Genomic DNA, 24,859 nt, shown 5'->3' on the forward strand with positions numbered 1-24,859 from the left:
TGTCATGTGGAACCAGCCATCACATGCACCAAAACAACTGCACATTTTCATGATGTCATCCTTGTAACTGCAGCCATTGGAGTACTCATAGAAGCATATATGTGCTACTGACATGATGCAGTCACAGAAATAAACAATGGTGTTACCACATTGGTTCCTTTTCACAATTTTTAGCAGAATGGTTTCATGTCTCAAGGATTTGACACTCAGAATCTCCCTCTAGGCTAAACTGCAACTCTGTGAACAGGACATTATCGTATTGTTCATAGAGATACCTGAAAAAGGCAAGACACTACATACATTGAACTATGTGATACCATTGTGAAGGGAATGCATCCACATGTTCACTGAGTGTATAACTAAACTTGTTCAGTCTGATAGAAGTTGTGAGTGAGGATACTGTGAAATCTTTACCTAGGGCAGGTATTGTTTTTGTTGGACAAATTAAGCACTTAAAGCAGGAGAATTATCCTCTGACTTGGTAATAGTATGTGGTAAATGTTCCTGCTGTTGAAAGTTATCTCCCTCCTGTGTTCCTTTTTAATCCTGTTAAATGACATGATTGGAGGCATACAACTATTGTCCACCTTTCATTGACAGTGGCTGATCTCTAATTTGTCAGTGATCATTTCATGCATAATGTCATCCGTATGTGTTTGCTGTGTCATCCTCAGCCCCTAACATAAGACATCTGCCTACATGGCTGATGCACAAAGATGGTGATCTTATACTAATGTGCCAAGTATGTCACATATTTCCACATTTCCTCTCCATATATCAGTCCAGACAGAGTCATGCAAAGATCATTTAACATACGCATGTGATTGTGTCTTATATTGTAAGTAAACACAATTTAAAATTTAATACTGATGATATATGTCTGTTTCAGGTGAATCTTGTTTTTCTTTGCTGGATGCCAAAGAATGTTCCACCGAATTCAGGAGCACAGCTTCTTATGATACTCAGATGTGTACGACCTCTAAGAATTTTCACACTTGTTCCACACATGAGAAAAGTAGTCTACGAGCTATGCCGAGGATTCAAAGAAATTTTGCTGGTACTTTTCTTACATCTTAGTAGGCATTAAGTTTATGTACTGTATTCATTAAGTTATGCATAGGTTTCTCTTCAGAATGTGATTACTGCAGATTTGTGTTAAAACATGATAAATGATCAGAATTATGCATTCAAAAACTGATATAGAATTTGATACTTAGATCAGTTTAGTGAGGAATGTTTTGGCAGAATGAGAAAAATTTAGGACTAAAGGAGAACACTCATTAGATAGCAACAGTGTTGAGTGGTCAACATACACACACAAAAGAGAATGAAAACTTTGCTTGCTTTCAGAAGAAATCCTTTGAATGTGGTGCTTAGATGTGCATGTCTGTGTTTGTTTCATACATCAGAAGAAGTGTATTGTTTGAAAGCTAAGCAACAAGTTCTACATCTTATTTATCTGGCTGTCTACCACTCAAATCAACTATAGAATTCTCAGTGTTGTGTGTCCTGCTGCACAATGCAACTAGGTACACAGGTGAGAGTGTGTGGGGAGGGTGGGCGTTGATGCAGGGTGGGGGGTGGACTGGTACTGCAGCTTCCAAAAGCTAGCAAAGTTTTCATTTTCTTTTGTGAGCAGCTGTTGACAACTCAAAGTGACTTCTGTTCAGTGAGAACTTAGATGAAAGTATGTGTATTTAGAAAAAATGTCCAAAATGAAGCTTGTTTGTTTTTGTTAAACAAAAATTTTAAAATAACAAAAATGGTTATTTAGGATAATGATCATCTCAGTAATGGCAAACAAGAAATCTTTTTAGCAAAAGTTTATCCTCTTTAGTCTAGCATTGCCTCCATTTGATAAGTATTCTCCATTTGGCATTTGTCCTCTTTTTCCGCTCAAAGCTTTGTTGTCTTTTATATTTTGTTATGTAAGGAATGGAAAGAGTAAAGATAACCATTCATTTTATAGTTGATTTGGATGATAGGCAACCATAAAAAATAGATATAGAGCTTATAGCTTAGCTTTCAGATAGTGTCCCCCTACACACCTAAGAAACAAACACAGTCATTCACAACTACAATGTGTAGGGAATGTTTGTTACCTCTGGAAGGCAATGAATGAAAGATAAGTTAAAAGCTCCAAATCTTGTTTATGAGTCATGTGTTGTCCAGTACTTCAACTATACAGTGAATCCTTATCTTTACACATACCGCAAAATGTAATCCACCCAGTACTTTCCAGTATCATATTACTAGGATCAGTGAAATATATATCCCAACTAAGTTCATTTGACTTTGTAGTGACATGAGCTGCACAGTGGACTGGGGAATTGCTTGCAGGAGAATGGAGATGGGGTAGCACATAACCAACACAAGTATGTACCCCATTTCAGTACTGCCATTAAGTGGACAGAAGTACCAGTGCTTGTTAAACAACACCAAATAAAACAAGAAATTAATTGACAGTTTGAAGTGTAAAGTGATGCTACTGTAAGTGTAACCCAGGTGTCAGTTGGTCCCAGAAGTTCCGAAATGGTCATGATAAGGTATAAAATAAAAGCCACAAATGAAATTTGTTGACCAGTTTCAGAGAAGACAATGTATAAGTTATGTGTGAGCTTGTAGAATTTTATTGCAACATTGCTGTTGCCAAGACTGCATGACAGGTGATAGAGAGTCTTGGAAGTGTCCATACAATTTTATTGGTCACACTTGGATAACAAAGAGTATTGGCAACTATGTTCCACATCTTCTCATCGAGGCACAAAAGAATGTGCAGAAAGACATCAATCAGCATCTTCCGAATTACTATGTTGTGACCTGCTGCGAAATGTGGGTCTGTCAATTTACCCCGTAGAACAAGAGGATGAGTATGGAGAGGAGGAAAGTTGAGGAGCAGGCAACGATCAAGGCCAAAACTTGGCTTTCAGCCAGAAAAGTTTTGGCAGCTGTGTTAAGGTACTCAAAAGATGTACTGCTGATTGACTACCTGCACAGTTGAATGACAAACTACTACTGCAAGCTAATGGATGATGCCAAGATTGCATATCTGGCAGCCAATTCCCAATGCCCTCCTGCATGACAGCTCTCAGCCCTGTAGAGCAACTCTTAATTAGTGAAAAACACACTATCTCTTCATCACTCACCTTACAGTCCAGACTTGTCCCAAAGTGACTACCACATATTTGGTTCACTGAAGAAGACATCAGGAGGGAAATGTTTCAAAGAAAATGCTGCAGTCAAACAGTATATGTGCAATTGACTACTGAGGTAGCCAACTTCTTTCTTCCATGAACAGATTAGGAAGCTTTCTATCATAACAGTTCTATGACAATTCCTACTATATGGAATAGATGTAATGCGACCCACCACATAGAGGAGGCACCAAGAACCAGAAGGCAAAATGAAAAAGAATGCTAAAGTATTTAAGCTTTTGAAGACAATCCTCCTTCCGTAGTAGAAAACTCACACACATTCACTCGAGCACTCTCTCACATGTATGAGCAGTGTCTGGAGGTGCTGAGGCCCAAATGCAATTGCATCTGATGTGATCAGCAATCTTGGGTGGATGGTGGGGTTAAGGGAGAGGCATGAGAAGAGGTAAGGATAGTAGGGTAGAGATGGGAGAAGATGCTAGAGCTGTCTTTGGGAACATGCAGGGATGTGGTGGGGACGGGGTATGGCTGCCAGGTGCAGCATTATGAAGCTCTGTTGTGGTGTGGTGGGAGGGGGAGGGAGGGGGGGGCAAGGGAGAGGAGAGACTTACAGAAGTGTTGGCAGGAGAGAAGGTGTATGCAGTACCAGCATGGGAACAGGGAAGAGAAAAGGTAGGTGGAGGACAGGAACTGATGAAGATCAAGGCCGGGGGGGGGGGGGGGGGGGTGTTGAGGTGGAGGGGGTGATGGGGATTGAAGTTTATATTATAGAGAGAATTCTTTCTCATAGGTAGAATTCAGAAAAGCTAATGTTGGTGGGAAGAATCCGTATGGTGCTGGCTGTGAAGCAGTCATTAAAGTGGGGCAAAAAGTTTGTCAAATGGTTGTCCAGCTGTCTACTGTCCACAGTTTGGCAATAGTGTCTCATGCGGACAGAGAGCTTGTTACTGGTTGTGACCATGTATAATATAGACCAGTGGTTGCAGATTGGTTAATAGATCACATGAATGCTTTTACAGATGGCCCTGCCTCTGATGCGGTTGCAGGTGCCTGTGATAGGACTGGGGTAGGTGGTAGTGGGAGGATGTATGGGGCAGGTCTTGCATCTAGATGTATTGCATGGAGATGAGCCTTTTGAGTGGTTGATGGAATACCATTATGGGTTGGGTTGGGGAGAACATTTCTCATTTCAGGACACTGTGAGAAGTACTCAAAACCTTGCCGGAGAATGTGATTCAGTTTCTTCCATCCTGGATGGTACTGAATTGCAAGAGGACAGCTTCAGTGTGGTTGGACAGTGAGTTTGTGGGCAAAGGTTAGTGACAGGTGAGACAAGGTACAGGATATCAGTTATTGGACAGGGCTGGGTGTCTAATTTTGGCCTGTGAATGCCTCAGTAAGACTCTTGGCATATTTGGAAAGGGACTGCTCATCATTACAGATGAGGCAACCATGGGTGGCTAGGCTACATGGAAGGGACATCTTATTGTGGAACAGATACCAGCCGTCAAGGTGGAGGTATTGTTGGTGGCTGGTTGATGTGTTTGATATGGACAGAGGTAGTAATGCAGCCATTCTTGAAATGGAGACTGAGTTGAAGGAATGTAGCTTGTTGGGTTGAGGAGGACCAGATGAAGCAAATGGGGAAAAGGTTTTGAGGTTCTGAAGAATGTGGGGAGGGTGCCCTCACACTTCATCCGGATCACAAAGACGTCATCATTGAATCTGAACCAGGTGATCAGTTTGGGATTCTGAGTGTTTAGGAAGGTTTCCTTTATGCTGTGGCTGCCCACTTCAGACATCATAGCATCTTCTGCATCAGCATCCCACTTCACAACCAACCAACACAGGATGCCTGCATCACAGGGCATATATTCATCAGGAAAACATATGCCACAACACAACACATCACCAGGTCTCCACCAGAGGCCACCAGGGACTGCTACCCATTTGCAGAGCATGCAGAACAGCTTCACCAGAGGTCGCAGCTAGCCCAGGAACTACTTTGATATGCCAGGCATGTGATTGCAAATAGTTCCATAAGATACATCTGCCAAACAGGCTTTACAGGGCAGCGCACTATCAGCAAAGGGCAGTTTGATGCACCACTTGGAAGTATACAGAGCTGCCACTCTGGCAACCAAAGCAGAAGCCTCTTCTAGCTGGCTGATCCCTTGCAGATGCACTTGGTATAGTCGATGAACATCTTGACATTGTAGAATTTTTTGATTGTGATATCTCTCTGTGAAGAGTTGGGTCTTTTCTGTTATTATTTTATATTTGTGACAATCCACGGTTGGGATCGAGTCTGTTGTCCTTTTGGAGAAGGTATTGTTTCATTTTGGTGAGTCTAATAAATTGTTTTCAGACTTGTGTTTTCTGCATTTCTATTCTGCTAGCACAGATACTTCATGTTAGTGTGTAAATGATCCAGGAATACATTGGCAGTACATGTTGCTATGTGGGTGCCCATTGCTGTACCACAGATTTGTTTGTAGGCGATGCCTTCAAAGGAGAACTAATTTTGAGTGAGGATGTAGTTGGTTATGGTTGCCAGGAAGCAGGTTGTTGGTTTGGAGTCGCTCGAGCATTAGGAAAAGTGGTGTTCAGTAGAGGCAAGGCCAAGGGCATTGGAGATATTAGCATAAAGGGAGATGGCATCGATGCTGACATGCAGAGTACTGGGTGGTAAAGGATCAGGAACTGCAGAGAATTAATGGAGCAAATGGTTGGTGTCTTTCCCATTGTTTGGTTTCTCATACTAAAATTGGAAGATTTGTGCTGGATTGGAATTCAAACCCAGGTCCCCTGCTTACGAGGCAAATGCTCTGACCACTAAGTCATCCAGACATGGTGGTCATCACAGCTGCATGGCCTTTCCTAGCATCCCACCCATCAGACTCGAATTCTCAACTTATGTATATAATTAAGCTGAAATGGCCAATGATCTCTTCAGTACAGATGCATATCAGGCTCTAACTCTTACAGGAATCAGCGAAATGCTACAACTAATGAGGATAATGGGCAAGGGGCACTACAACATTAGTAGTATGCAAAGAAGTTGAAAATTTGGATCTGACAGGAGGTGTTCTAGGATAGTCTGTGCAGTTGGGATGACCATTGTGTCCAGATGGCTTAGTGGTCAGATCATCTGCCTAGTAAGCAGGAGATCTGGGTTCGAATCCTGGTCTGGCACAAATTTTTAACTTTCCGCTTTGATTTCATTATGTGCCCACTCACAGTCAATGTCTGTAATTCCTTCATGCCTTAATTCATAATGGCTGCTGATCATGCTGTTTTCAATCAGTGCCCATTCGCATATTGCATACTGGAACAGGAAATTACCACTGTAATTGTGGAAATGACGTACACACAACTTTCTATTTCATTTGTACTGTAGTCGTTATAATCAGAAAAGACATTTATATTTAGAGAGTCTGACAACTTCGAACTCCATACAACCTTCAACAAAACTGTTACGGGTGGACTGACTCACCCACGTGGTCATTGTTGTGTCTCATCAATTAAATTCATGACAGTTACATATACTGCTTTTCATTGTTGTAAATGTTATATTAATCAAATTAAAGTCAACATTTAAAGTAAGGGAAAGGGAACCCCTCACCTGTAGTGGATCAATGCATGGAGCACAGTAACACCTAACAGAAAACAGCATTCACACTAGCTTAAGAGTACTAACTCTTTTTCCTGCAGTTGTACAAATATTTACACAAGCAGCCATACAGGTCTTGCCATGGACACTGGCGTGTGCATTTGTGTGTGTATGTATGGTTGCATGCATGAATATGTGTACTATTTCTGGCAAAAGAGCTACCAGCAAAAGGGCTAGTGCTCAAAAGCTATAGTGTGAATGCTGTTTTCTGTCATGTGTTACTGTGCTCCATGTATCAGTCCTCTATAGGTAAATTGTTGCCTTTCACCAACAACAATAGTTCAGATATACGCGCCAATGTTGCAAGCTGAAGATGAAGAGATAGAGGAAGTATATGTGGATATGGAACAAATAGTTCAGTACATAAAGTGAGATGAAAATCTAATGCTTATTGGGGACTGGAATGCATTTGTTGGGGAAGGAGTGGAACAGAGAGTTATGGGAGAATATGGACTTGGTAGAGGGAATGAGAGAGGAGAAAGACAAATTGAGTTCTGCAGTAAATTTCAGGTTGTAATAGTGAATATTCTGTTCAAGACACACAAGAGTTGAAGGTCTACTTGGAAAAGGCTGGAGATATGGGAAGATTTCAGTTAGATTATGTCATGGTCAGGCAGAGATTCTGAAATCAGATACTCAGTTGTGAGACATACCTAGGAGCAGATATAGATTCAGATCTCAACTTATTAATGATGAAAAGTTGGCTGAAGTTTAAGAGACAAGTCATAGTGAAGATGAATCAGTATGCAAAGAATTAGGATACTGAAGTACTAAGGAATTCTCCCATTGAAGTTTCCTAAAGCTATAGATACAGTAATGAGGAGTAGCTCATGGGCAGTTTGGCTGAAGAGAAATGGACATCTTGAAGAAGGGCAATCACAGAAGTTGGAAAGAAAACTGTAGTTACAAGGAAGATAACAGTAAAGAAACCATAGATAAACTAAGAAATACTTAAGTTGATCAATGAAATAAGGAGTGCCAAAATGTTCAGGAAAATTCAGGAATACAGAAATACAAGCTGCTTAATAATGAAATAACTAGGAAATCCAGGGAAGCTAAGGCAAAGTGGCTGCATGAAAAATGTGAAGAAGTCAAAAAAAGAAATGAGTGTTGGAAGGACTGACTCGAGTTATAAAAAATTCAAAACAGTCTTTAGTGAAATTAAAATCAAGAGTGGTAACATAAAGAGTGCTCTGAAAATTTCACTGTTAAATGCACAGGAGAAAGCACATAGGAGGAAAGAGTACATTGAGTGCTTCTATGGAGGGAAGAATAGTCTGATATGATAGATGAAGAAACGGAGTCGATATAGAAGAGAGGGGGCTCCAGCATTAGAGTCAGAATTTAAAAGAGCTTTGGAAGACTTAATATCAAATAAGTCAGAACAAATATTTAACTTTCCATCAGAATTTTTGAAATCGTTTAGAGAAGTGACAACCAAACGATTGTTCATGGTGGTGTGGAGACTGTATGAGTCTCATTCTATACCGTCTGACTGCCAGAAAAATGTCCACACAATTCCAAAGACTGCAAGAGCTGACAGGCGCAAGAATTATCACACAGTCAGCTTAATAGCTCAGGCCTCTAAGCTGGTGCCAAGAGTAATATACAAAAGAATGGGAAAAATTGAGGATGTGTTGCATGATGATCAGCTTGGTTTTAGGAAATGTAAAGGCACAAGAGAGGCATTTCTGGCATTGCGGTTGATAATAGAAGCAAGACTAAAGAAAAATCAGGATATGTTCATAGGATTTACCAACCTGGAAAAAGTGTTCGGCAGTGTCAAATGATGCAAGATGTTCAAAATTTTGCGGAAAATACAAGTAAGCTATAAGGAGACATGGGTGATGTACAACACTTAAAAGAGCCAAGAGGGAATAATAAGAGTGGAATACCAAGAATGTAATACCCAGATTAAAAAGGATGTAAAACAGTGGTGTATTCTTTCACCTGTACTGTTCAACTTATCTGTTGAAGAAGCAATGATGAAAATAAAAGGAAGGTTCAAAACTGGGATTAAAATTCAAGGTGGAAGGATACCAATGTTGAGATTGCTGATGACTTTGCTATCCTCAGTGAAAGTGAAAAATTATAGGATCTGTTGAATTGAATGAACAGTCTAATGTGTACAGAACATGGATTGAGAGTAAATCAAAGGAGGACAAAAGTAATAAGAAGTAGCAGTAATGAGAACAGTGAGAAACTTACCAGTGTGGTTGATTGTCATGAAATAGGTGAAGTTGAGGGTTTCTACTACCTAGCCATCAAAATTACCAATGACAGTTGGAGCCAGGAGGACTTCAAAAGCAGACTAGCACTGGCAAAAAAGGAATTCCTGACAGGGAGAATTATACTAGTATCAAATGTAGGCCTTATTTGAGGAAGCAATTTCTGAGAATGTATGTTTGGAGCACAGCATTGAGTGGTAGTGACACATGGACCGTGGGGAAACAGAAACAGAAGAAAATCAAAGCATTTGACATGTGGTGCTACAGGCAAGTGTTGAAAATTAGTTCGACTGATAAGGTAAGGAATAAGGAGGTTCTGTGCAGCTTCGGAGAGGAAAGGAATATATGGAAAACATTGACAACAAGAAGGGACAGGATGGTAGGGCATCATTTAAAACATTAGCAGATAACTTCCATTGTACTAGAGGAAGCTGTAGAGATTAAAAACTGTAGAGGAAATAGGGACTGTAATATGTCCAGAAAATAATTGAGGTTGTACCTTGCATGTGCTACTCTGAGGTGAAGAGGTTGGCACAGGAGAGAAATGCATGGTGGGCTGCATCAAACCAGTCAGAAGACTGATGAAAAAAATAAATAAATGTAGAAAAATACATGCTGCATCTGTATTGGTACAAGTCACTAATAAGACTATGGTATACGTCACCAATAAAACTGTGTTACTGTATTCTGGAGTGGGAATTAAAGTTCCCAGGAGAAGAAATAAAAACTTTGAGGTTTGCCAATGATATTGTAATTCTGTTAAAGACAGCAAAGGACTTGGAAAAAGCAGTTGAGCAAAATGGACAGTGGCTTGAAAGGAGGACATAACATGAACATCAGCAAAAGCAAAATATAGATAATGGAATGTAGTCAAATTAAATGAAATGATGCTGAGGGCATTAGATCATGATGAGACACTTAAAGTAGTAGATGAGTTTTGTTATTTGATTAGCAAAATAATTGATGATGGCTGAAGTAAAGAGAATATAAAATGTCAATTGGCAACAGTTAAGAAAAGTGTTTTTGAAGAAGAGAAATTTGTTGACATCGAATGTAGACTTAAATGTTGAGAAGTCTTTTCTGAAAGTATTTTTATGGAGTGTAGCCCTGTATGGAAGTGAAAAATTGATGATAAAAGGTTTGGACTAGAAGAGAATAGAAGCTTTTAAAAAGTCGTGCTTCAGAAGAAAGAATATTGAAGATTAAATGAGTAGATCTTGTAACTAATGAGGAGGTACTGAATAGAATTGGAGAGAAAAGAAATTTGTGGCACAATGTGACTAGAAGAAGGGACGGATTGATGGGGAACATTCTGAGGCATCAAGTGATCACCAGTTTAATGTTGGAGAGGAATATGGGACATAAAAATCATAGAGGGAGAGCAAGAGGTGAGCACAGTAAGCAGATTCCAAAGGATGTAAGTTGCATTAGTTATTCAGAAATGAAGAGGCTTGTACACTATAGAGTACCATGGAGAGCTGCATCAAAACAAGTCTTCAGACTGAAGACCACAACAAGAAGAACAACTATATTCTGATTTATGTTTGAATGATCTTCATGTGTTGTTACTTGTAATTCTGTCTTTATACCTCACATTGTCTGTTTCTCACCAGCATTCTTCTCCCATATACTGACAATGTTGTGCTGGATTTTAATGCAATACATTCTAGGTTTAGATGTAAAGGCAAAAAAGTGTACTCTTAAATATGCTTAATATAAACTGTTCACAACTCTTCAAGAACTGAAAAATTTAATTTCACTGCATTATCATCAGAAACTTTGTTGGTCTGACAAATTACAAAAGGTAGGCTCAGAATTATTTGACAGTAATGATTGTAAAAGTATTGTACACCCTGAAGTTTATTGCCATCTAGTTTAAAAAATGTATAACTTGATCTGTCTGTCTGTCTGTGGATACATACATTTGTTGAAAGTATAGGGGAAGAAAAATGATAATCTTTAAAAAATAGTATATTTCCCATTTAAAAATTGAAGTAGTAATAAGGGCAAAGGAAAGTATATAATTATTAAATTCATTTGAACATCTTTTTGGACATCTCAAAAGAAGTAAAGATAGAGAGAATAACTTTTTTGCTAATTGTATTTGTGAACTTTAAAATTTAATTTGTGTTTCTACAGCCCAGTGATGACTGCAGCGGGTTTTGTTTTGCTATTTTGTCCATATTACCTGTTCATGTTTTACTTCTTACATTTGTTACATTTTGAAGTTGTCCATGTGTACTTCACTGTAAAGAAAGTTTTGTAATTGTTTCAGGTATCAATTCTTCTTATAGTGCTGATGTTTGTATTTGCAAGTTATGGTGTTCAGCTGTTTGGAGGAAGATTAGCAAGATGTAATGATCCTACAATCACTAAGCGTGAAGATTGTGTTGGTGTGTTTATGAGAAGAGTATTTGTCACAAAAATGAAATTGCAGCCTGGTGCTAATGAGTCATATCCATCTATTCTGGTACCTCGAGTCTGGTTAGTAGATTTCTGCTTCAAAACCTTTTTTTTTTAAATCTTCGTATATCCATAATTGAAATGGATGGTTTGGGTTGTCAGTTAGTATAATATATGTTAAAAAATGATGAAATTCCTCCAGCTGTATTAAGGTGTTGGTTTTATTGACGACTAGTTTCGATGTTGTTACATCATCATCTTCAGGCGCATACTTGTTGACAGCAACTGTATGTGTCTAACACTAGTAGTCAGTGGTGAGATAGGTGTGTCCCATGCGGAAGGCAGGTAGTAACTGATATGATATGAATTGATATTAGTTACTACCTGCCTTCCGCATGGAATACACCTATCTACCACTGACTACTAGTGTTAGACACATACAGTTGCTGTCAACAAGTATGGGCATGAAGATGATGATGTAACAACATCGAAACTAGTCGCCAATAAAACCAACACCTTAATACAGCTGGAGGAATTTCGTCATTTTTAACATATTTTTTTTAAATAGTTAATTTAAACTTTCAGCTGTAAATAGTAAAATAAATCATGTTATTTAGATGAAGAATTGTGGACCTCATTGAAATATAGGAACTAATCTTGACTGTTTTTAAATGCTGCAGATAATAATGACATTTCTCAGACTTGCAAACTATGTATTTCTTTCCTTTTTGTGACTCTTTTAATCTGTAATATTGTGTGTTGCTCTTTTTCTTCATTAGGGCAAACCCTCGACGCTTCAATTTTGATAACATAGGTGATGCCATGTTGGCATTGTTTGAAGTTTTATCATTTAAAGGCTGGTTGGATGTCCGAGATGTTCTTATTAAACAGTTAGGACCAGTAAGTTAAATAGTAACATGTAAATGGAAATCTCCCTGAGAGTAGTGGTCCCTGGCATGAGAGCATGATGTTCCATAGAAACTGACATTTGTAGTGCTTAATCTGTGTGGCATAATAATCATATACATTGGCATGACATACAGAAGCCATGCTTTAATTGTTCTGCGCTGAAGCATTTAGGAACATGTGTATGTGTTTTTACTTATCCTTGATAAGAAGATACCTCATGAGTAAAACAATGTTGTAAATAGAGTAGCTGGTAAAACCAAGAAAAGTTTGCATTTAAAGTGTTACAGTTGTGATAGATTCTACCCAGGAGACAGAAAAAATAATCATTCATGTATGTTATTGTTATTATTATTAGCTGAGGTTTGTGCTGAAACCACATTCCTACAAAGTGAAGACTGTTCTGTGGCGGCTAGATTTATTCACATGGCCCTACTTCACACACAACTATTTGTTTAATATTGCGGTACTAGTATGATTATTATATACATGATGCATTTTACACTGGTGTCCTTGTACAAAAGATTTTCACTGTGACAATTCTCCTACCAATCAGCAGTCTTCAAAACTAAAAGTTTCATTCTAACGCCTTAACAACTTAAAAATTATCATGTGAGCTTTAGAATCCCTTTCCCTGATACCTGATCTATATCACTGGACACATCTGCTGGTATTCCGCAAATTAAAAGCTAATAAAGTCGTCCCATTTTATGACTACCATGGTCACCTTAAAACACTTCAACTGAATGAAAGGATAGTTTGGTGGAATTATGAACAATACCATTCAGTACTTTTACTAAGCCTGAGCCATTGATTACTTCAGGATGGTTGATATTGGCATCGGCAGGATACCAATTTTTATGTAAATATGAAAAAAAATTGTGTAATGTTAATGCATTTGTTTGTACTTGTAACCATGCATGACTGTTATTTCTGTGAAGCTACATGTTGGTTACATTGGAAGTGAAAGCTGCATACACTGCTCAGCACAAAAACTGTTCCACTCTCATTCTGTATTTGGACTTTACTAAATAACGACAGGTTCTTCAGAATTTAAACTTCAGCTTACAGTAACAGTGACTACTGTTCAGAAACTAGGAGTTTTTGTACTTGTTATACTTCTCTTGGAGATTTGTCATAGGAGAAGCTGCCTCAAAACAGAAACTGCAGTCAAAGAAAATGAGAAAGGACGTAATATGGTATTAACTAATCACCAATCAAAAATGTCTGAAGTAACTACTGACATTTAGCATCCAATATTCGGCCAACAATACATCAGTGAGAAGCATCTTTATGCCCATATTTTAATCAAAAATGTTTCTCTGATATGATGATTTTGTTATCAGTGTGCACAGCTCAAATGTCGCAATTATTTGGGGTGACATTCCAAACAAATATAAACAATTTGCATAAAATAGAGGCAGTGGATCATAGAAATTTTATGGACAGATAATGTTAATGTCTTTTAACTATATATTCAATGTCCACATCTACATCCACATAAATATTCTAGAATTTAAAATGGCAGAGGGTATGCCATAGCAGTATTTTATGTCAGTGAATGAGTGGTGAAAGAATTTTTTAACTGTGTACTTTTACCATAGATTGTTCATAAATGCTCCTTTAAACTTTTAGTGGTTTACCTCCAGTCTGATGAATATGTGAGAATGCTGTAATCAAATAAATGAAATTATATGTGCCTTATGACAGTATATATGTGCATTAAATTGGTAAATAGCAGAATGGGAAATGGGGGGAGGGGTGAGAAGGGGAAGGCTACAATAGGAGACAGTGGTGTGAGTTTGAGTTAAGTATCTGCAAAGATACAGTAGCTTGGTGGAGAGCAAGTGAGGATGAATTTGTAGCAGTGTCATCCATTTGTGAAACTGCCTAGGTATTCTTTGCTCATTAAATTTGTGCAAAATTCATTATGACATTGCTCGAAAACAAAAGTATTTTCATGTATGGCTGGATAGCAAATTTTTGTCATGTGAAGATCTGTCTGTAATGGTGGTACTGATAATTAGGATCCAGATTATCTGTGTAGTCTTCAGTGGCTACAGTGTACACTAGGATAATTTGGAAAGAAAATAAGATACTAAATGAGTGGAAGAGGGGATTGATCATATCATTGTTTAAGAAAAGGAACAGAGGAAACTGTACAGGCTATAATGGAATTGTCCTGCTATCATGCTGTTTCAAGATTAAGAAATGATTATTCTGAAGAGACTAAGAACAAGGATAGAGTATCAGTTTGAAGAACAATGACATGGCTTTAGGGGCAACAGGTGAACAGTTGATCTAGTTGCCATGAGACAACAAATGGAAAAGTGCTGGGAAAAAATTGAAAGATCTGATTGTAGTGCTTTTAGAAATAGAAAAAGCTTAAAACAGTGTTAAAAAGAGCAAAATATGAGTGTGTCTGCATAAACTAGAAGTTCCAAGTTCTCTGATTCGAAACATTCAGTTGCTGTATGAAAATTGTGAAAGAAATGAACAAAGAAAATTGTAGATCAGAATGGTTCCAAACAAAGAGAGGCATACATATCTCCACTGCTTCTCATTGCACTCTTGGATGTTGTTATTAAATAAATTAAAGCTGTATAATCTGGAGATTTGAATGAATTAGTTTTTGCAAATGATGTTGCCATCTGGTGAGACAGAAGAAAAGGTTTAGAAAAAATTACATTGCTGGACAAATAAATTTAATGAGTACAAGTTAATTTGGCTGGTGGTCTAGTGGTAAAGTATTTGCCTGGAAACCAATAGGTCGCAGGACCTCAGATTCTTTTTAGTCTGCCTTTAACTTAGCCTCCAACTATCAATAATGTGAAGATTCACCAGAAATTATACATGTTTCAGATTCCAAGTTAAACTTTATATCCTCGTCCGGATTACTGGGGTTAGTTAGGGACACACAAATGCCGCCCATTGAAAGACTTGCATTAGGCTGTTGAACTACATGAAATTATTGATGGTGATTGGTGCTTATGGTACATGAAATTATTATTATTCTTATTCTTATTATTATTATTATTATTAATTATAAGTAATAACAAAATAGTAATAATGAAATTGATCAGAGCACTGAGCCAGTGAGACCTCGATCCGTATGGAGAAAGAATTGAATGTGTAGAAAGGTTGTTATCTTGGAAGTATTGTATCAAACCAGGTGAGTGTTAAAACAAACAGTGCAAAGTCCAGGGTTGAATAACAACAATATGGAAAGGATAGACTGCTACTCACCACCCAGATGAAGCATTGAGTCACAGACAGGCACAATGAAAACAATACTAAAATATTTTCAGCTTTAGGACAAAATCCTTCTTCAGAAGTAGAAGTCTCAGCATTCACACAACAACAACTCACAGACACACACTTGACCACTGTCTCTGGGTGCCAAGGTCTGACTGCAGCTGCATCTGATGTGAGCAGCAATACAGCTGGGGTGAGTACTGGGAGTCAAGGAGGAGGCATTGGGTGCAGAGGGGGAGGGATAGCAAAGTAAGGCTCGAGGAAGATGCTAGTGCTGTCTGTGGGAATGTGCAGGGACATGGTGGGGACCGGATAGTTCTAGGTGCAGCATTAGGCGGCTATGCTATGTTGGGGAGGAGAGAGCGAGAGTAGAGGAGTAGAGTAGAGAAGAGGAAAGGACTTATAGGTTGGCAGAACAAAAGTCATGTGTACACTGGAGTATGGGCAGGATAGGGGCTAGGCAGGTGGAAGACAGGGACCAGCAAAGCTTGAGGCAAGGGGGATTACGAGAACAAATTATATGTTTTAGGGAGAGCTCCCACCTGCGCAATTCAGGAAAGCTAGTGTTGGTGTGAAGAATCCAGATGGCACAGGCTGTGAAGCAATCATTAAACAAGGCACATCACATTGGGCAGCATGTTCAGCCAAGTTTATGGACTATCTGTCTCTTGACCACAGGTTGGCAGTGGTCGTTCATATGGATGGACAGATTCTTAGTTGTCATGTTCTCATTGAATGCAGCTTAGTAGTTGCAGCTAAGTTTGTAGGTTATATGTCTGCTTTCACATGTAGCCCTGTTGTTAATGAAGTAGGAGATGATAGTGTTAGGAATGAAGTGGATTGAATGAAGTGGGTCCTGTATATTCAGAATTGCTAATGCATGCTGGTGTGTTGATGTTCAACTCAGAGATAGCTGGTTTGAATCTCGGTGGCAGAAGGAATTTCCTTCACAAATATTTGGGTTCCAAATGGAGGAGATGTGGTTCTGTGCAGTTCATCATCACCAGACTTGCACCAATGTCCTGAGATAAATTCCAAGTCTCTTCACAGTGTCTCGTAGGGCAAGAGCAAGTATGTGTGACACTGTTGATGTTGATCTGCCCATCAGATAAGGCCATTAACCTCGCCAGTCCCCTTGGTGTTATTCAAGAGGAATAAGGTAAATACTGATGCTGGGGTTCACTCTCTCACTTCTCTCTTTGCCATTGACAACATAAGCAATAATTAAAAGTAGACACACACACACACACACACACACACACACACACACACACACACACACACACACACACACCACAGCATCTCACACTTGGTATATGCTCTTACAGTACAAAACTGTTTCAATAAGGAAAAGTGCTAACAAAGACAACGAAAGGAAACCTTTCCAATTATTTGGCTTAACTTATCCCCAGTGTTACCCACCCAAGAAGCCATACTTACTTTATGTTTTTGTCAACAATGAGTTCTTTTGTATTACCAGTAGAGGCAATTTTCTGATTGTAATTGCCAGTCATGTTGTCATCATCTAAATGTAAAAAATTGAGTAATGTTTGTACAGAATGTTTTATGTAACATTGGCATTCTCACTGATGACTAGTTTAATAAAGTAAACCTTATCTACACTAGAAAAAAAATCTTAATTTCTTCTTCTTCTTCTTCTTCTTCTTCTTCTTCTTGCATTACAATCTCTATAGGATCACATTTAACCCATTCATGGATTGAATTTTCCTCTTTTCCTCCCAAAATCTCTTTCTCTTCTTCTCTCCCACTCTCTTTCAGATCTTCAGTATCCTCTTCTTCTGTCTGCTCCACTGGTGATTCTGTATCCTTCTCCTGTGTCCTCCTGTCATCAATCTTTGGCATAATTGCTGATGTGTACTTGCTTCTTCATTTTTCCTTTCCTCCCACCTTGATCCCCATTCTGACCAATCATTCTGGAGTTCAACTGCCTCCTGTCTTTCCTCTTTTTTCCGTATAGTTTCCCATTCTCTTGTCATTACTCTGTCCATCATATCCTGGTTCATGTCCTGCAAATCTTGCCCTTTTCAGTCATGCTTCTTCTGTTCTCACACTCCGGTACTGTTCTTCCATAAGTCTTCGCATCCATCTTTTGCTATCTCTTTTAGGGCCTAGCATTTTCATCAATACTTTTCTCTCTTCTTCTCTCTAGTTAATCGTGCTCATTTCTTCCTACTGTTATTGTCTTAGCAGCATATAAATCCACATTACTCACTATTTCCTTGTAGTGTCTGGTTTTTTGCATCTGTAAATATATACATTTTTATTGTATATACCTCTGGTCATTCAGAAGGCTGACCTCATCTTCTCTACCCTCTCTGTTATTCCCCCCCCTTGCTCCTATTTTTTCGTGTTATATATTCTGTGAGGTATTTAGACATTATCTAATTTTATTTATTTATTTATTTATTTTTTGTAAGTGGATGTGTATGAAGTTATTTATATGACTGTATGAAACACAGAACCAATTTGAATAAAAGCCAGCATCATTTTCACCTGGATAAAATAGAATTAATTTAAAAATATTTTAAAAATATGTGAAAGAAATTTATAGTGTAGTGTTGATTTATTTCAAGAGTAAAACTGTGGAAGTGAGAATATTGATACATGTTAAGTAAAATGCAAAAACACCCTAGAAAGCATGTAACTGTATAAGTCTTGATAGTGTGTCTAAGCCAATAATTAAATAATTAACCTGATAATAGAGAAAACTTTCTATCATGTGCATTGACATGTGATATTTGGAACACAAGTTCGGCAAAATGCTTGGTTACTGCAGGTAAGTTTACCCCTGACTAGAGGCATGGTTATGGGAGACCTAGTCCTTGTAAGTTGTGAGACTTGGTGCTATGGTCCATAAGCTGTCTTGATAAACAAGAACTGCTGATTGGTTTCTGTGAAAGATGTGTAGCTTATTATTATTATTATTATTTACTGACTGCCTGAAGAGTGGGAAGAAGAACACGAAGAAGGTGTCACAACTGTGAAATGTGTTACCACATTTAGATTCTGAAAGAGCAATGCACGCTGTAGAGGAGGGTGAGGAACACATGATTTATTTTTTGAGAGCAATATCTAAATGATAACTAGTGGCAACTGTATCAGTCAAAATCAGTTCACTGTGAAATTGCTGCCATCACATAATAACAGATATACTGAAAATAAACCTGTGAGCCTTATTTGCAGATGCCTTTATGCGCAGATTTTTTTCAGAATGTTTAAATATTTCCTGAAATTTTAATTTAATGTATTTTTTCATATTATTATTTGCTCTTTTCAACAACAGAAAGTGTTCTTGAAAGTGCAAGGCTTGGTTAATATTATATTATGAGAATAATAATGCATGTGTGATGCAGTGTTTAATATGTGAGTGTAAGTTCATTTCTGTTCAAGCGTTTATGCTAATATAGCATGTTGTGGAGCTTACTGTTAAAAATAATAGAGTTGTGTACTGTTTATGTTTTAGTATATATTACCCATCACTTCTGGAAGAAAATGGTTTGTGTTTTTGTGCTTTTTATTTCTCTTTCATGTTATCTCATATACATAGTTTCTGTTTAGGTTGTAAAATTTACCCACATTATGTGTGATATGTTAACAACATAACTGCATTTCAGTCATTGGAAGAAACACTGGATGTGATGAACAGTCAGCATAGGGACAAGTGGTATGATGTTGGTGACCTGTAACAGCATCACATCTTAATTTCTCTGTTAATATTGGGTTGACATGGCACTGACCATGGCTGAAGTGACTACACATCAATGTCCTGCTAAGTGCTGAACTCTGTATGCAGTATTTGTGAGGTGTAGTTCTTATTGGTCATACTGGAGGCATCATGCTAAATTTTTGCAGTTACTACCAATGTGAACACTGCAAAAATGACACTTTTCTGCACTTTGTATGATCAGTTAGCTCTCACTTCCAAGGACTTCCATCATTACAAGTATTAAGTCTCTATACTTATTTGAAAGTGTCAGTTCTATGTTTTTGCTGTTTTTGTTAGTAATTCAGCACTCATAAAAGTGATACTGATGTCCAAGATGGAAAGAATTTTAAAAAAGTAGGAAATGATGCTTATATATTGATGAAAAGTAAAAGTAAGTGAATAAATCTGTGGACTTGATTTTTGATGGTTTACAGGATTCTTAAATAAAAAAAGGGATGAACACAACAATTTTGAACATCTTAACTTGATTATGTGATGAAGATAGGTATTTTCTTTCATCTGCATTCTTATAATTAAGTTATTAAAAAATATTAATTTAAGTGATGTTAGCTCAGGGGAGTTTCAGTAAAACTGCAAATACTCCATTTAATTCCCAGTCCAGTTTCCTCTATTGAAGCCTCATCTGTACAGTTTGTAGACAAATTACAATACCCATGTATCAGAGAGCTTGACTTAATTATCAACAGAAAGCAATCTGGAACAACAACACAATCGAAGAACAATTATAGTTCACTGTTCACACACTCCAAAGAGTATCTACTGCACTTCACTTGCGGAGATATGCATTCCCACATAGCCCTCCTCCTAAAGTGTGGAGCACCTGTAGTGATACTTGAACTTGACAGTTGTGCCAGCTCTTGTGCAGTCTATCTTTGGGTGCAATGACTTGGAAAGTGGAGCGGTCCTCTCTGTGTGGCCAGTGTGAGTTGTCCAGAACTAGTTTTGTTGTCTGCTGGCTGTGTGGTTGTGGAAGCATCATCCCCATGCCCCCCTCCGACTATGTTGCTCACCACATGGTCTGAAGCTGGAGCCAGCATTACCCATACTGTGTCAGTCTTTACACTGACACTTTGCTGGCCTTCTAGATTTGCAGAATCTCAAATGTGTGTTTACTGCAAAACCTGGTAGGGTCCCATATATGGCAGCTGAAGAGGCATCCGCACAGAATCAGTGCACTGCATGATATGCGAACAATCTGTTAGAGCCTTCTTGTGAGAAAACAGGGTGTGAGCCATGATTCACAGCTGGTGCTTGTCAAATCTTGTCCACGTCCATTTGATCTAGCATTAGTGCAGAGGTGAAAAACTCCGCTGGGATCCTTAACACTCTTTGTATATCATCTCAGCCACTGAGATGCCAATATCAGCCTTGCAAGCTATTTGTAACCCAAATAGTACGAGAGGGAGTGCTTCAGTTCAACTTTCTTACCAGATGAGAACCACTTTCAGCATGTAATGCCACCTCTCCACCATATGACTGCTAGCTGGGACGTAACTGGTGGTTTGGTGGTACTGGAATCCGGACTGTGTAACCAGATTACTGAACAGGGCAGATTCAAACTGGTATTGGTGGTACTGGAATCTGCACTGTTTAGCCAGCTCACTGTACAGGGTCTGCACTGTTTAGCCAGTTCACTGTACAGGGTAGATTCAAACTGCCTGCCTTGGTCTGTCGTAATGTGCTGCAGACAGCTGAAGCATGCCAACCAGTGTGTGACAGATACCTTTACTCAGCTAATATCTACAGTAGTGATATGGCCTCATCCTATCTTGTGCATCTGTCTACCAGTATAAGCAATCATCTGTAACCTTCAAAGACAGTAGGGGACCCATGATGTCAAGGTGGGTACATCAAAATCTCAGCAGTATACCTGAAAAATGCCCAACCTCAGCAAGGATATGAGTTCCCACTTTACACTGTTGACAGTGGGGGCAGGTGCAGATCCAGTTGCAAACATCTTACTTAACTGAAGACCATACAAAAATTCTATTATTACCTTGACAATGGTGTTCACCCCTGGATGTACCAGGTTGTGCACACTGTCAAATGCTATCTTGTGAAATTTTGGTGTGATTGGAGCCATAGTGCCTGCCGAGAAATGTCACACCATAACTTGACATCACAACCTAGTACCTCAACCTGTTGGTATCACAGACTCATAGGCTGACCCATCAGTAAGTCTTGCAGCTGATTATATGCCATTTGTGCTTTGGCAAGGTCCTCATACTTCAGAGTTGCAACCGCATAACATGCATGAGAGAGGTAGTTGGCCACTATGTTTTCAGCACCTTCAATATGTTGAACATGCATTGTGAACTGGATAACAAACTCGAAGTACCCGAACTGTCAAGGTGAGCACTGCTTGTGTTCCAGAATGCTTATAGTTTATGTAAATTGTCACTGGACAAGCTTTGACATGAGGACAGAGGTGCTTCACACTCTCATAAAATTGCAACAATTTCCTACCATAGATGTGATTGTGCCTCAGCAGAGTATACCAAAATATCGCCGAGATAAAAAAAAATCAGTCTCTGCAGCACTTTGTCAGTGAGCCTTTGCCATGTCTGTGCCACATTTTTAAGTTTGAAAATCATGTGCAAAAACTTGAATAGGCCAAAAGACGTGATCACTGCTGTCTTGGGAACATCCGTAAGTGCTACAGAAATCTAGCTATAGGGCTTGCAGGAATGCAGGACTGTAATAAGCCAAAAGGCGATATCACAGGAATTTGGCTATAGACCTTGTGGCAATCGAGGTACGTAAAACTGTTGTACCACTCAAAGCATACGGGGATCCTTAAAGAGGTGGAATAGGATATGTATCTAGAATGGTCCTGGCATTTGAGCTTGGGTAATACCTTCAAGGACACAATGTACCAACTTTCTTCCTGTCCAAATGTAGTGGAGAGCCCCAAGCACTGTCTGAAACAGTTTTGATTTCCAGTATTTTATCTGGCCCAGTTCTAAGGATGCACCACATAACTGGTGGCCCTGGGGTCAAACTTATTTAGTGTAATGTCTTGTCTTGTGCCTTACACTGTGCAGTAGCATTGATACTTGTAGAACAGGTTGTTGTGTTATATTGCTTACACAATGTATCCTACCATCTGCAGAACTATTTAAAATCGCACTGACTTTGCTGCTGATAGGTCTACTTATGTTTTAAATTTCAGGCCCTTCTTCCTCTCCTCTAGTCCAGAAAATATTTTCTCTTTTCAGCTCACACATTTGGGTTTATATATGAAGCACAGAGGAACTGTAAAGCTTCACATCTGCCTTGGCTGCAGGGCAGTGCTAAAACCACTGCCACGACAAGAAAATGCATAATTTTCCATTAACTGACTAAAAATCAAAGGAAGCCAAGTTATATAGTGATTACAAGCGCCACAATATATCCTGTCACTTTCAGCAGTTCTAAATCTACGTCTTGGTATAGTTACAGAAGGCCTGCACCATCCCCTACCTGGCTGACACTTTCTTGTGGACGTTTATGACCTTCTATAAACAGCCTTTGTTCCAGTTGGGGCTGCCTGTGAATGACATTTTACTGTGTAAGACTGATATCCCAGGGAAAAACGAGAAGAAAATGTTATTTATGCTAATTAGTAAGAGTGCAAGGTTGAGGCTTGCTTCCCATATTATCAAACTTCTTTTTTCATATACAGATACTCTAGATCTTATTTTAGAATAAATTCAGACAGGAAATATAACTTAGTTTAAAAATTGCGTTATAAAATACACAGCTGTACTACCATTATTTATTAAACATAATCAATTTCAGTCCTACATTAAACCATTTTTGGGGCTTGAAAGCAACTCGGCTATGCATTCTCAGAATTTCAATATCAACTGTAACTTGTAGGCTGTTCCATTACTATTATTAACTGTCTATGAGTAATGTTTATATCCTGACATTATCAGAGGCGATTGTGCACCCTCTTATCATGTTTTGAACAGACAAAAACACTGTTGCACACCCAACAAAAATCACTGTCTGTTTTATATCAAAAAAAGTATACAGTATGACCATATATAAACACAAGAATGTCATCAACAAAAATTGGTGAGAGACCCTAACAAAGTGCTAATTATCATAGTTTTCACGTATTGGAATACAACTGACAATTTTAACAGCTAAGAATGTAAACTTATTATGAAAAAGAAAGTTGCCACTCACCATATAGCAGAGATGCTGAGTCGAAAATAGGCACAACATAAAGACTGTCCCAAATAAAGCTTTTGGCCAGTAAGCTCTTCATCAAAAATAGATCTCTCTCTCTCTCTCTCTCTCTCACACACACACAAACACACACACACACACACACACACACACACACACACGACTACTGTCTCAGGCAACAGCAAGGATATTTGCACAACTTACCTTTTCATAATATTGTTACATTCCATCCTGGATTTTTCATTGTTTGAATGTAACTTATGTTAGATGTTGAACTCATATGCCAGAGAAGCAAGTTCTTTCCATGGTTGGTTGCGTGTGACAAGTTGAAACTGAGTAATACTGTGCATAGAGTAAGGGAATCAGTTCATAGAGTAAGGGAATCAGTTCTAAGATCAGTTGTTGCCTCCCTCTCGATTCAAGACTTATTGAGCTGACATTTACTCTGTAACTACAGAGATATTATTACAAGTCCTTTGCCTTTAAATACTGGGTGCTCACAACCAGACACTATCTTAGTTGAGTCATAAAGGCCATAGTTTTATTCTTTACTCAATGCATTTCCTTGGCCCAGTTGGTATTATAGCTGGACATATGATATTTAATCAGTTATCAGCTGTCCCTTAGATTCCCCTATCAGTACATACCAACATACTCTGTATTCAGATCAAAGTGCCCTTATGTACTATATTTAAGACACATATGTTGCATGTTATCACTTTTGTGTGTTTTGTTGGTTTCTTCATTGCTGATAATTTTATAATATTATTAGAAGTGAGTGTCTGATGTTAAATGTATTAAGCACTTATATTGAATGAAATAAACATGTTAGATCGAAAAGTCAAGACATTAATTGAAGAATTTATTCATGATTGTATATCAGTTTTGTTATTTTGTTCCAGGTCCATGCAATATACATTCACATTTACATCTTTCTTGGCTGTATGATTGGACTGACACTTTTTGTTGGTGTCGTAATTGCAAATTACTCAGAAAATAAGGGGACTGCCTTGCTTACAGTTGATCAGAGGAGATGGTAATAGCATTTGTAGCTATGTAGTTTGAAAAGTATGCCAGGATTTTTCATTCATATATTCACATTCAACTGATAAATTTCTGATAGGTGTGATTTGAAGAAAAGATTGAAAATTGCTCAACCACTTCATTTACCTCCAAGACCTGATGGAAAGAAATTTCGAGCATTCATCTATGATATTACACAAAATATATACTTCAAACGTTTTATTGCTCTCATGGTTCTCCTCAACAGCAGTTTACTTTGTGTGTCTGTAAGTTTAAATTTCATGTTTTT

General features: G+C 38.3%; 1 protein-coding gene across 1 annotated transcript in view; it reads left to right on the plus strand.

Annotated features, from left to right (window-relative positions):
* LOC126276364 (sodium leak channel NALCN) overlaps positions 1-24,859 on the plus strand; it is a 361,108-nt gene that overhangs the window by 244,797 nt on the left and 91,452 nt on the right. The window contains exons 19-23 of the mRNA XM_049977270.1: positions 890-1,057; positions 11,332-11,540; positions 12,239-12,359; positions 24,450-24,583; positions 24,671-24,836. Of these exons, the coding sequence (XP_049833227.1) occupies positions 890-1,057; positions 11,332-11,540; positions 12,239-12,359; positions 24,450-24,583; positions 24,671-24,836 (798 nt within the window). The remainder of the gene's footprint in view (positions 1-889; positions 1,058-11,331; positions 11,541-12,238; positions 12,360-24,449; positions 24,584-24,670; positions 24,837-24,859) is intronic.

This window comes from Schistocerca gregaria, chromosome 1, assembly GCF_023897955.1.
Source record: "Schistocerca gregaria isolate iqSchGreg1 chromosome 1, iqSchGreg1.2, whole genome shotgun sequence".
Taxonomy (NCBI): domain Eukaryota; kingdom Metazoa; phylum Arthropoda; class Insecta; order Orthoptera; family Acrididae; genus Schistocerca; species Schistocerca gregaria.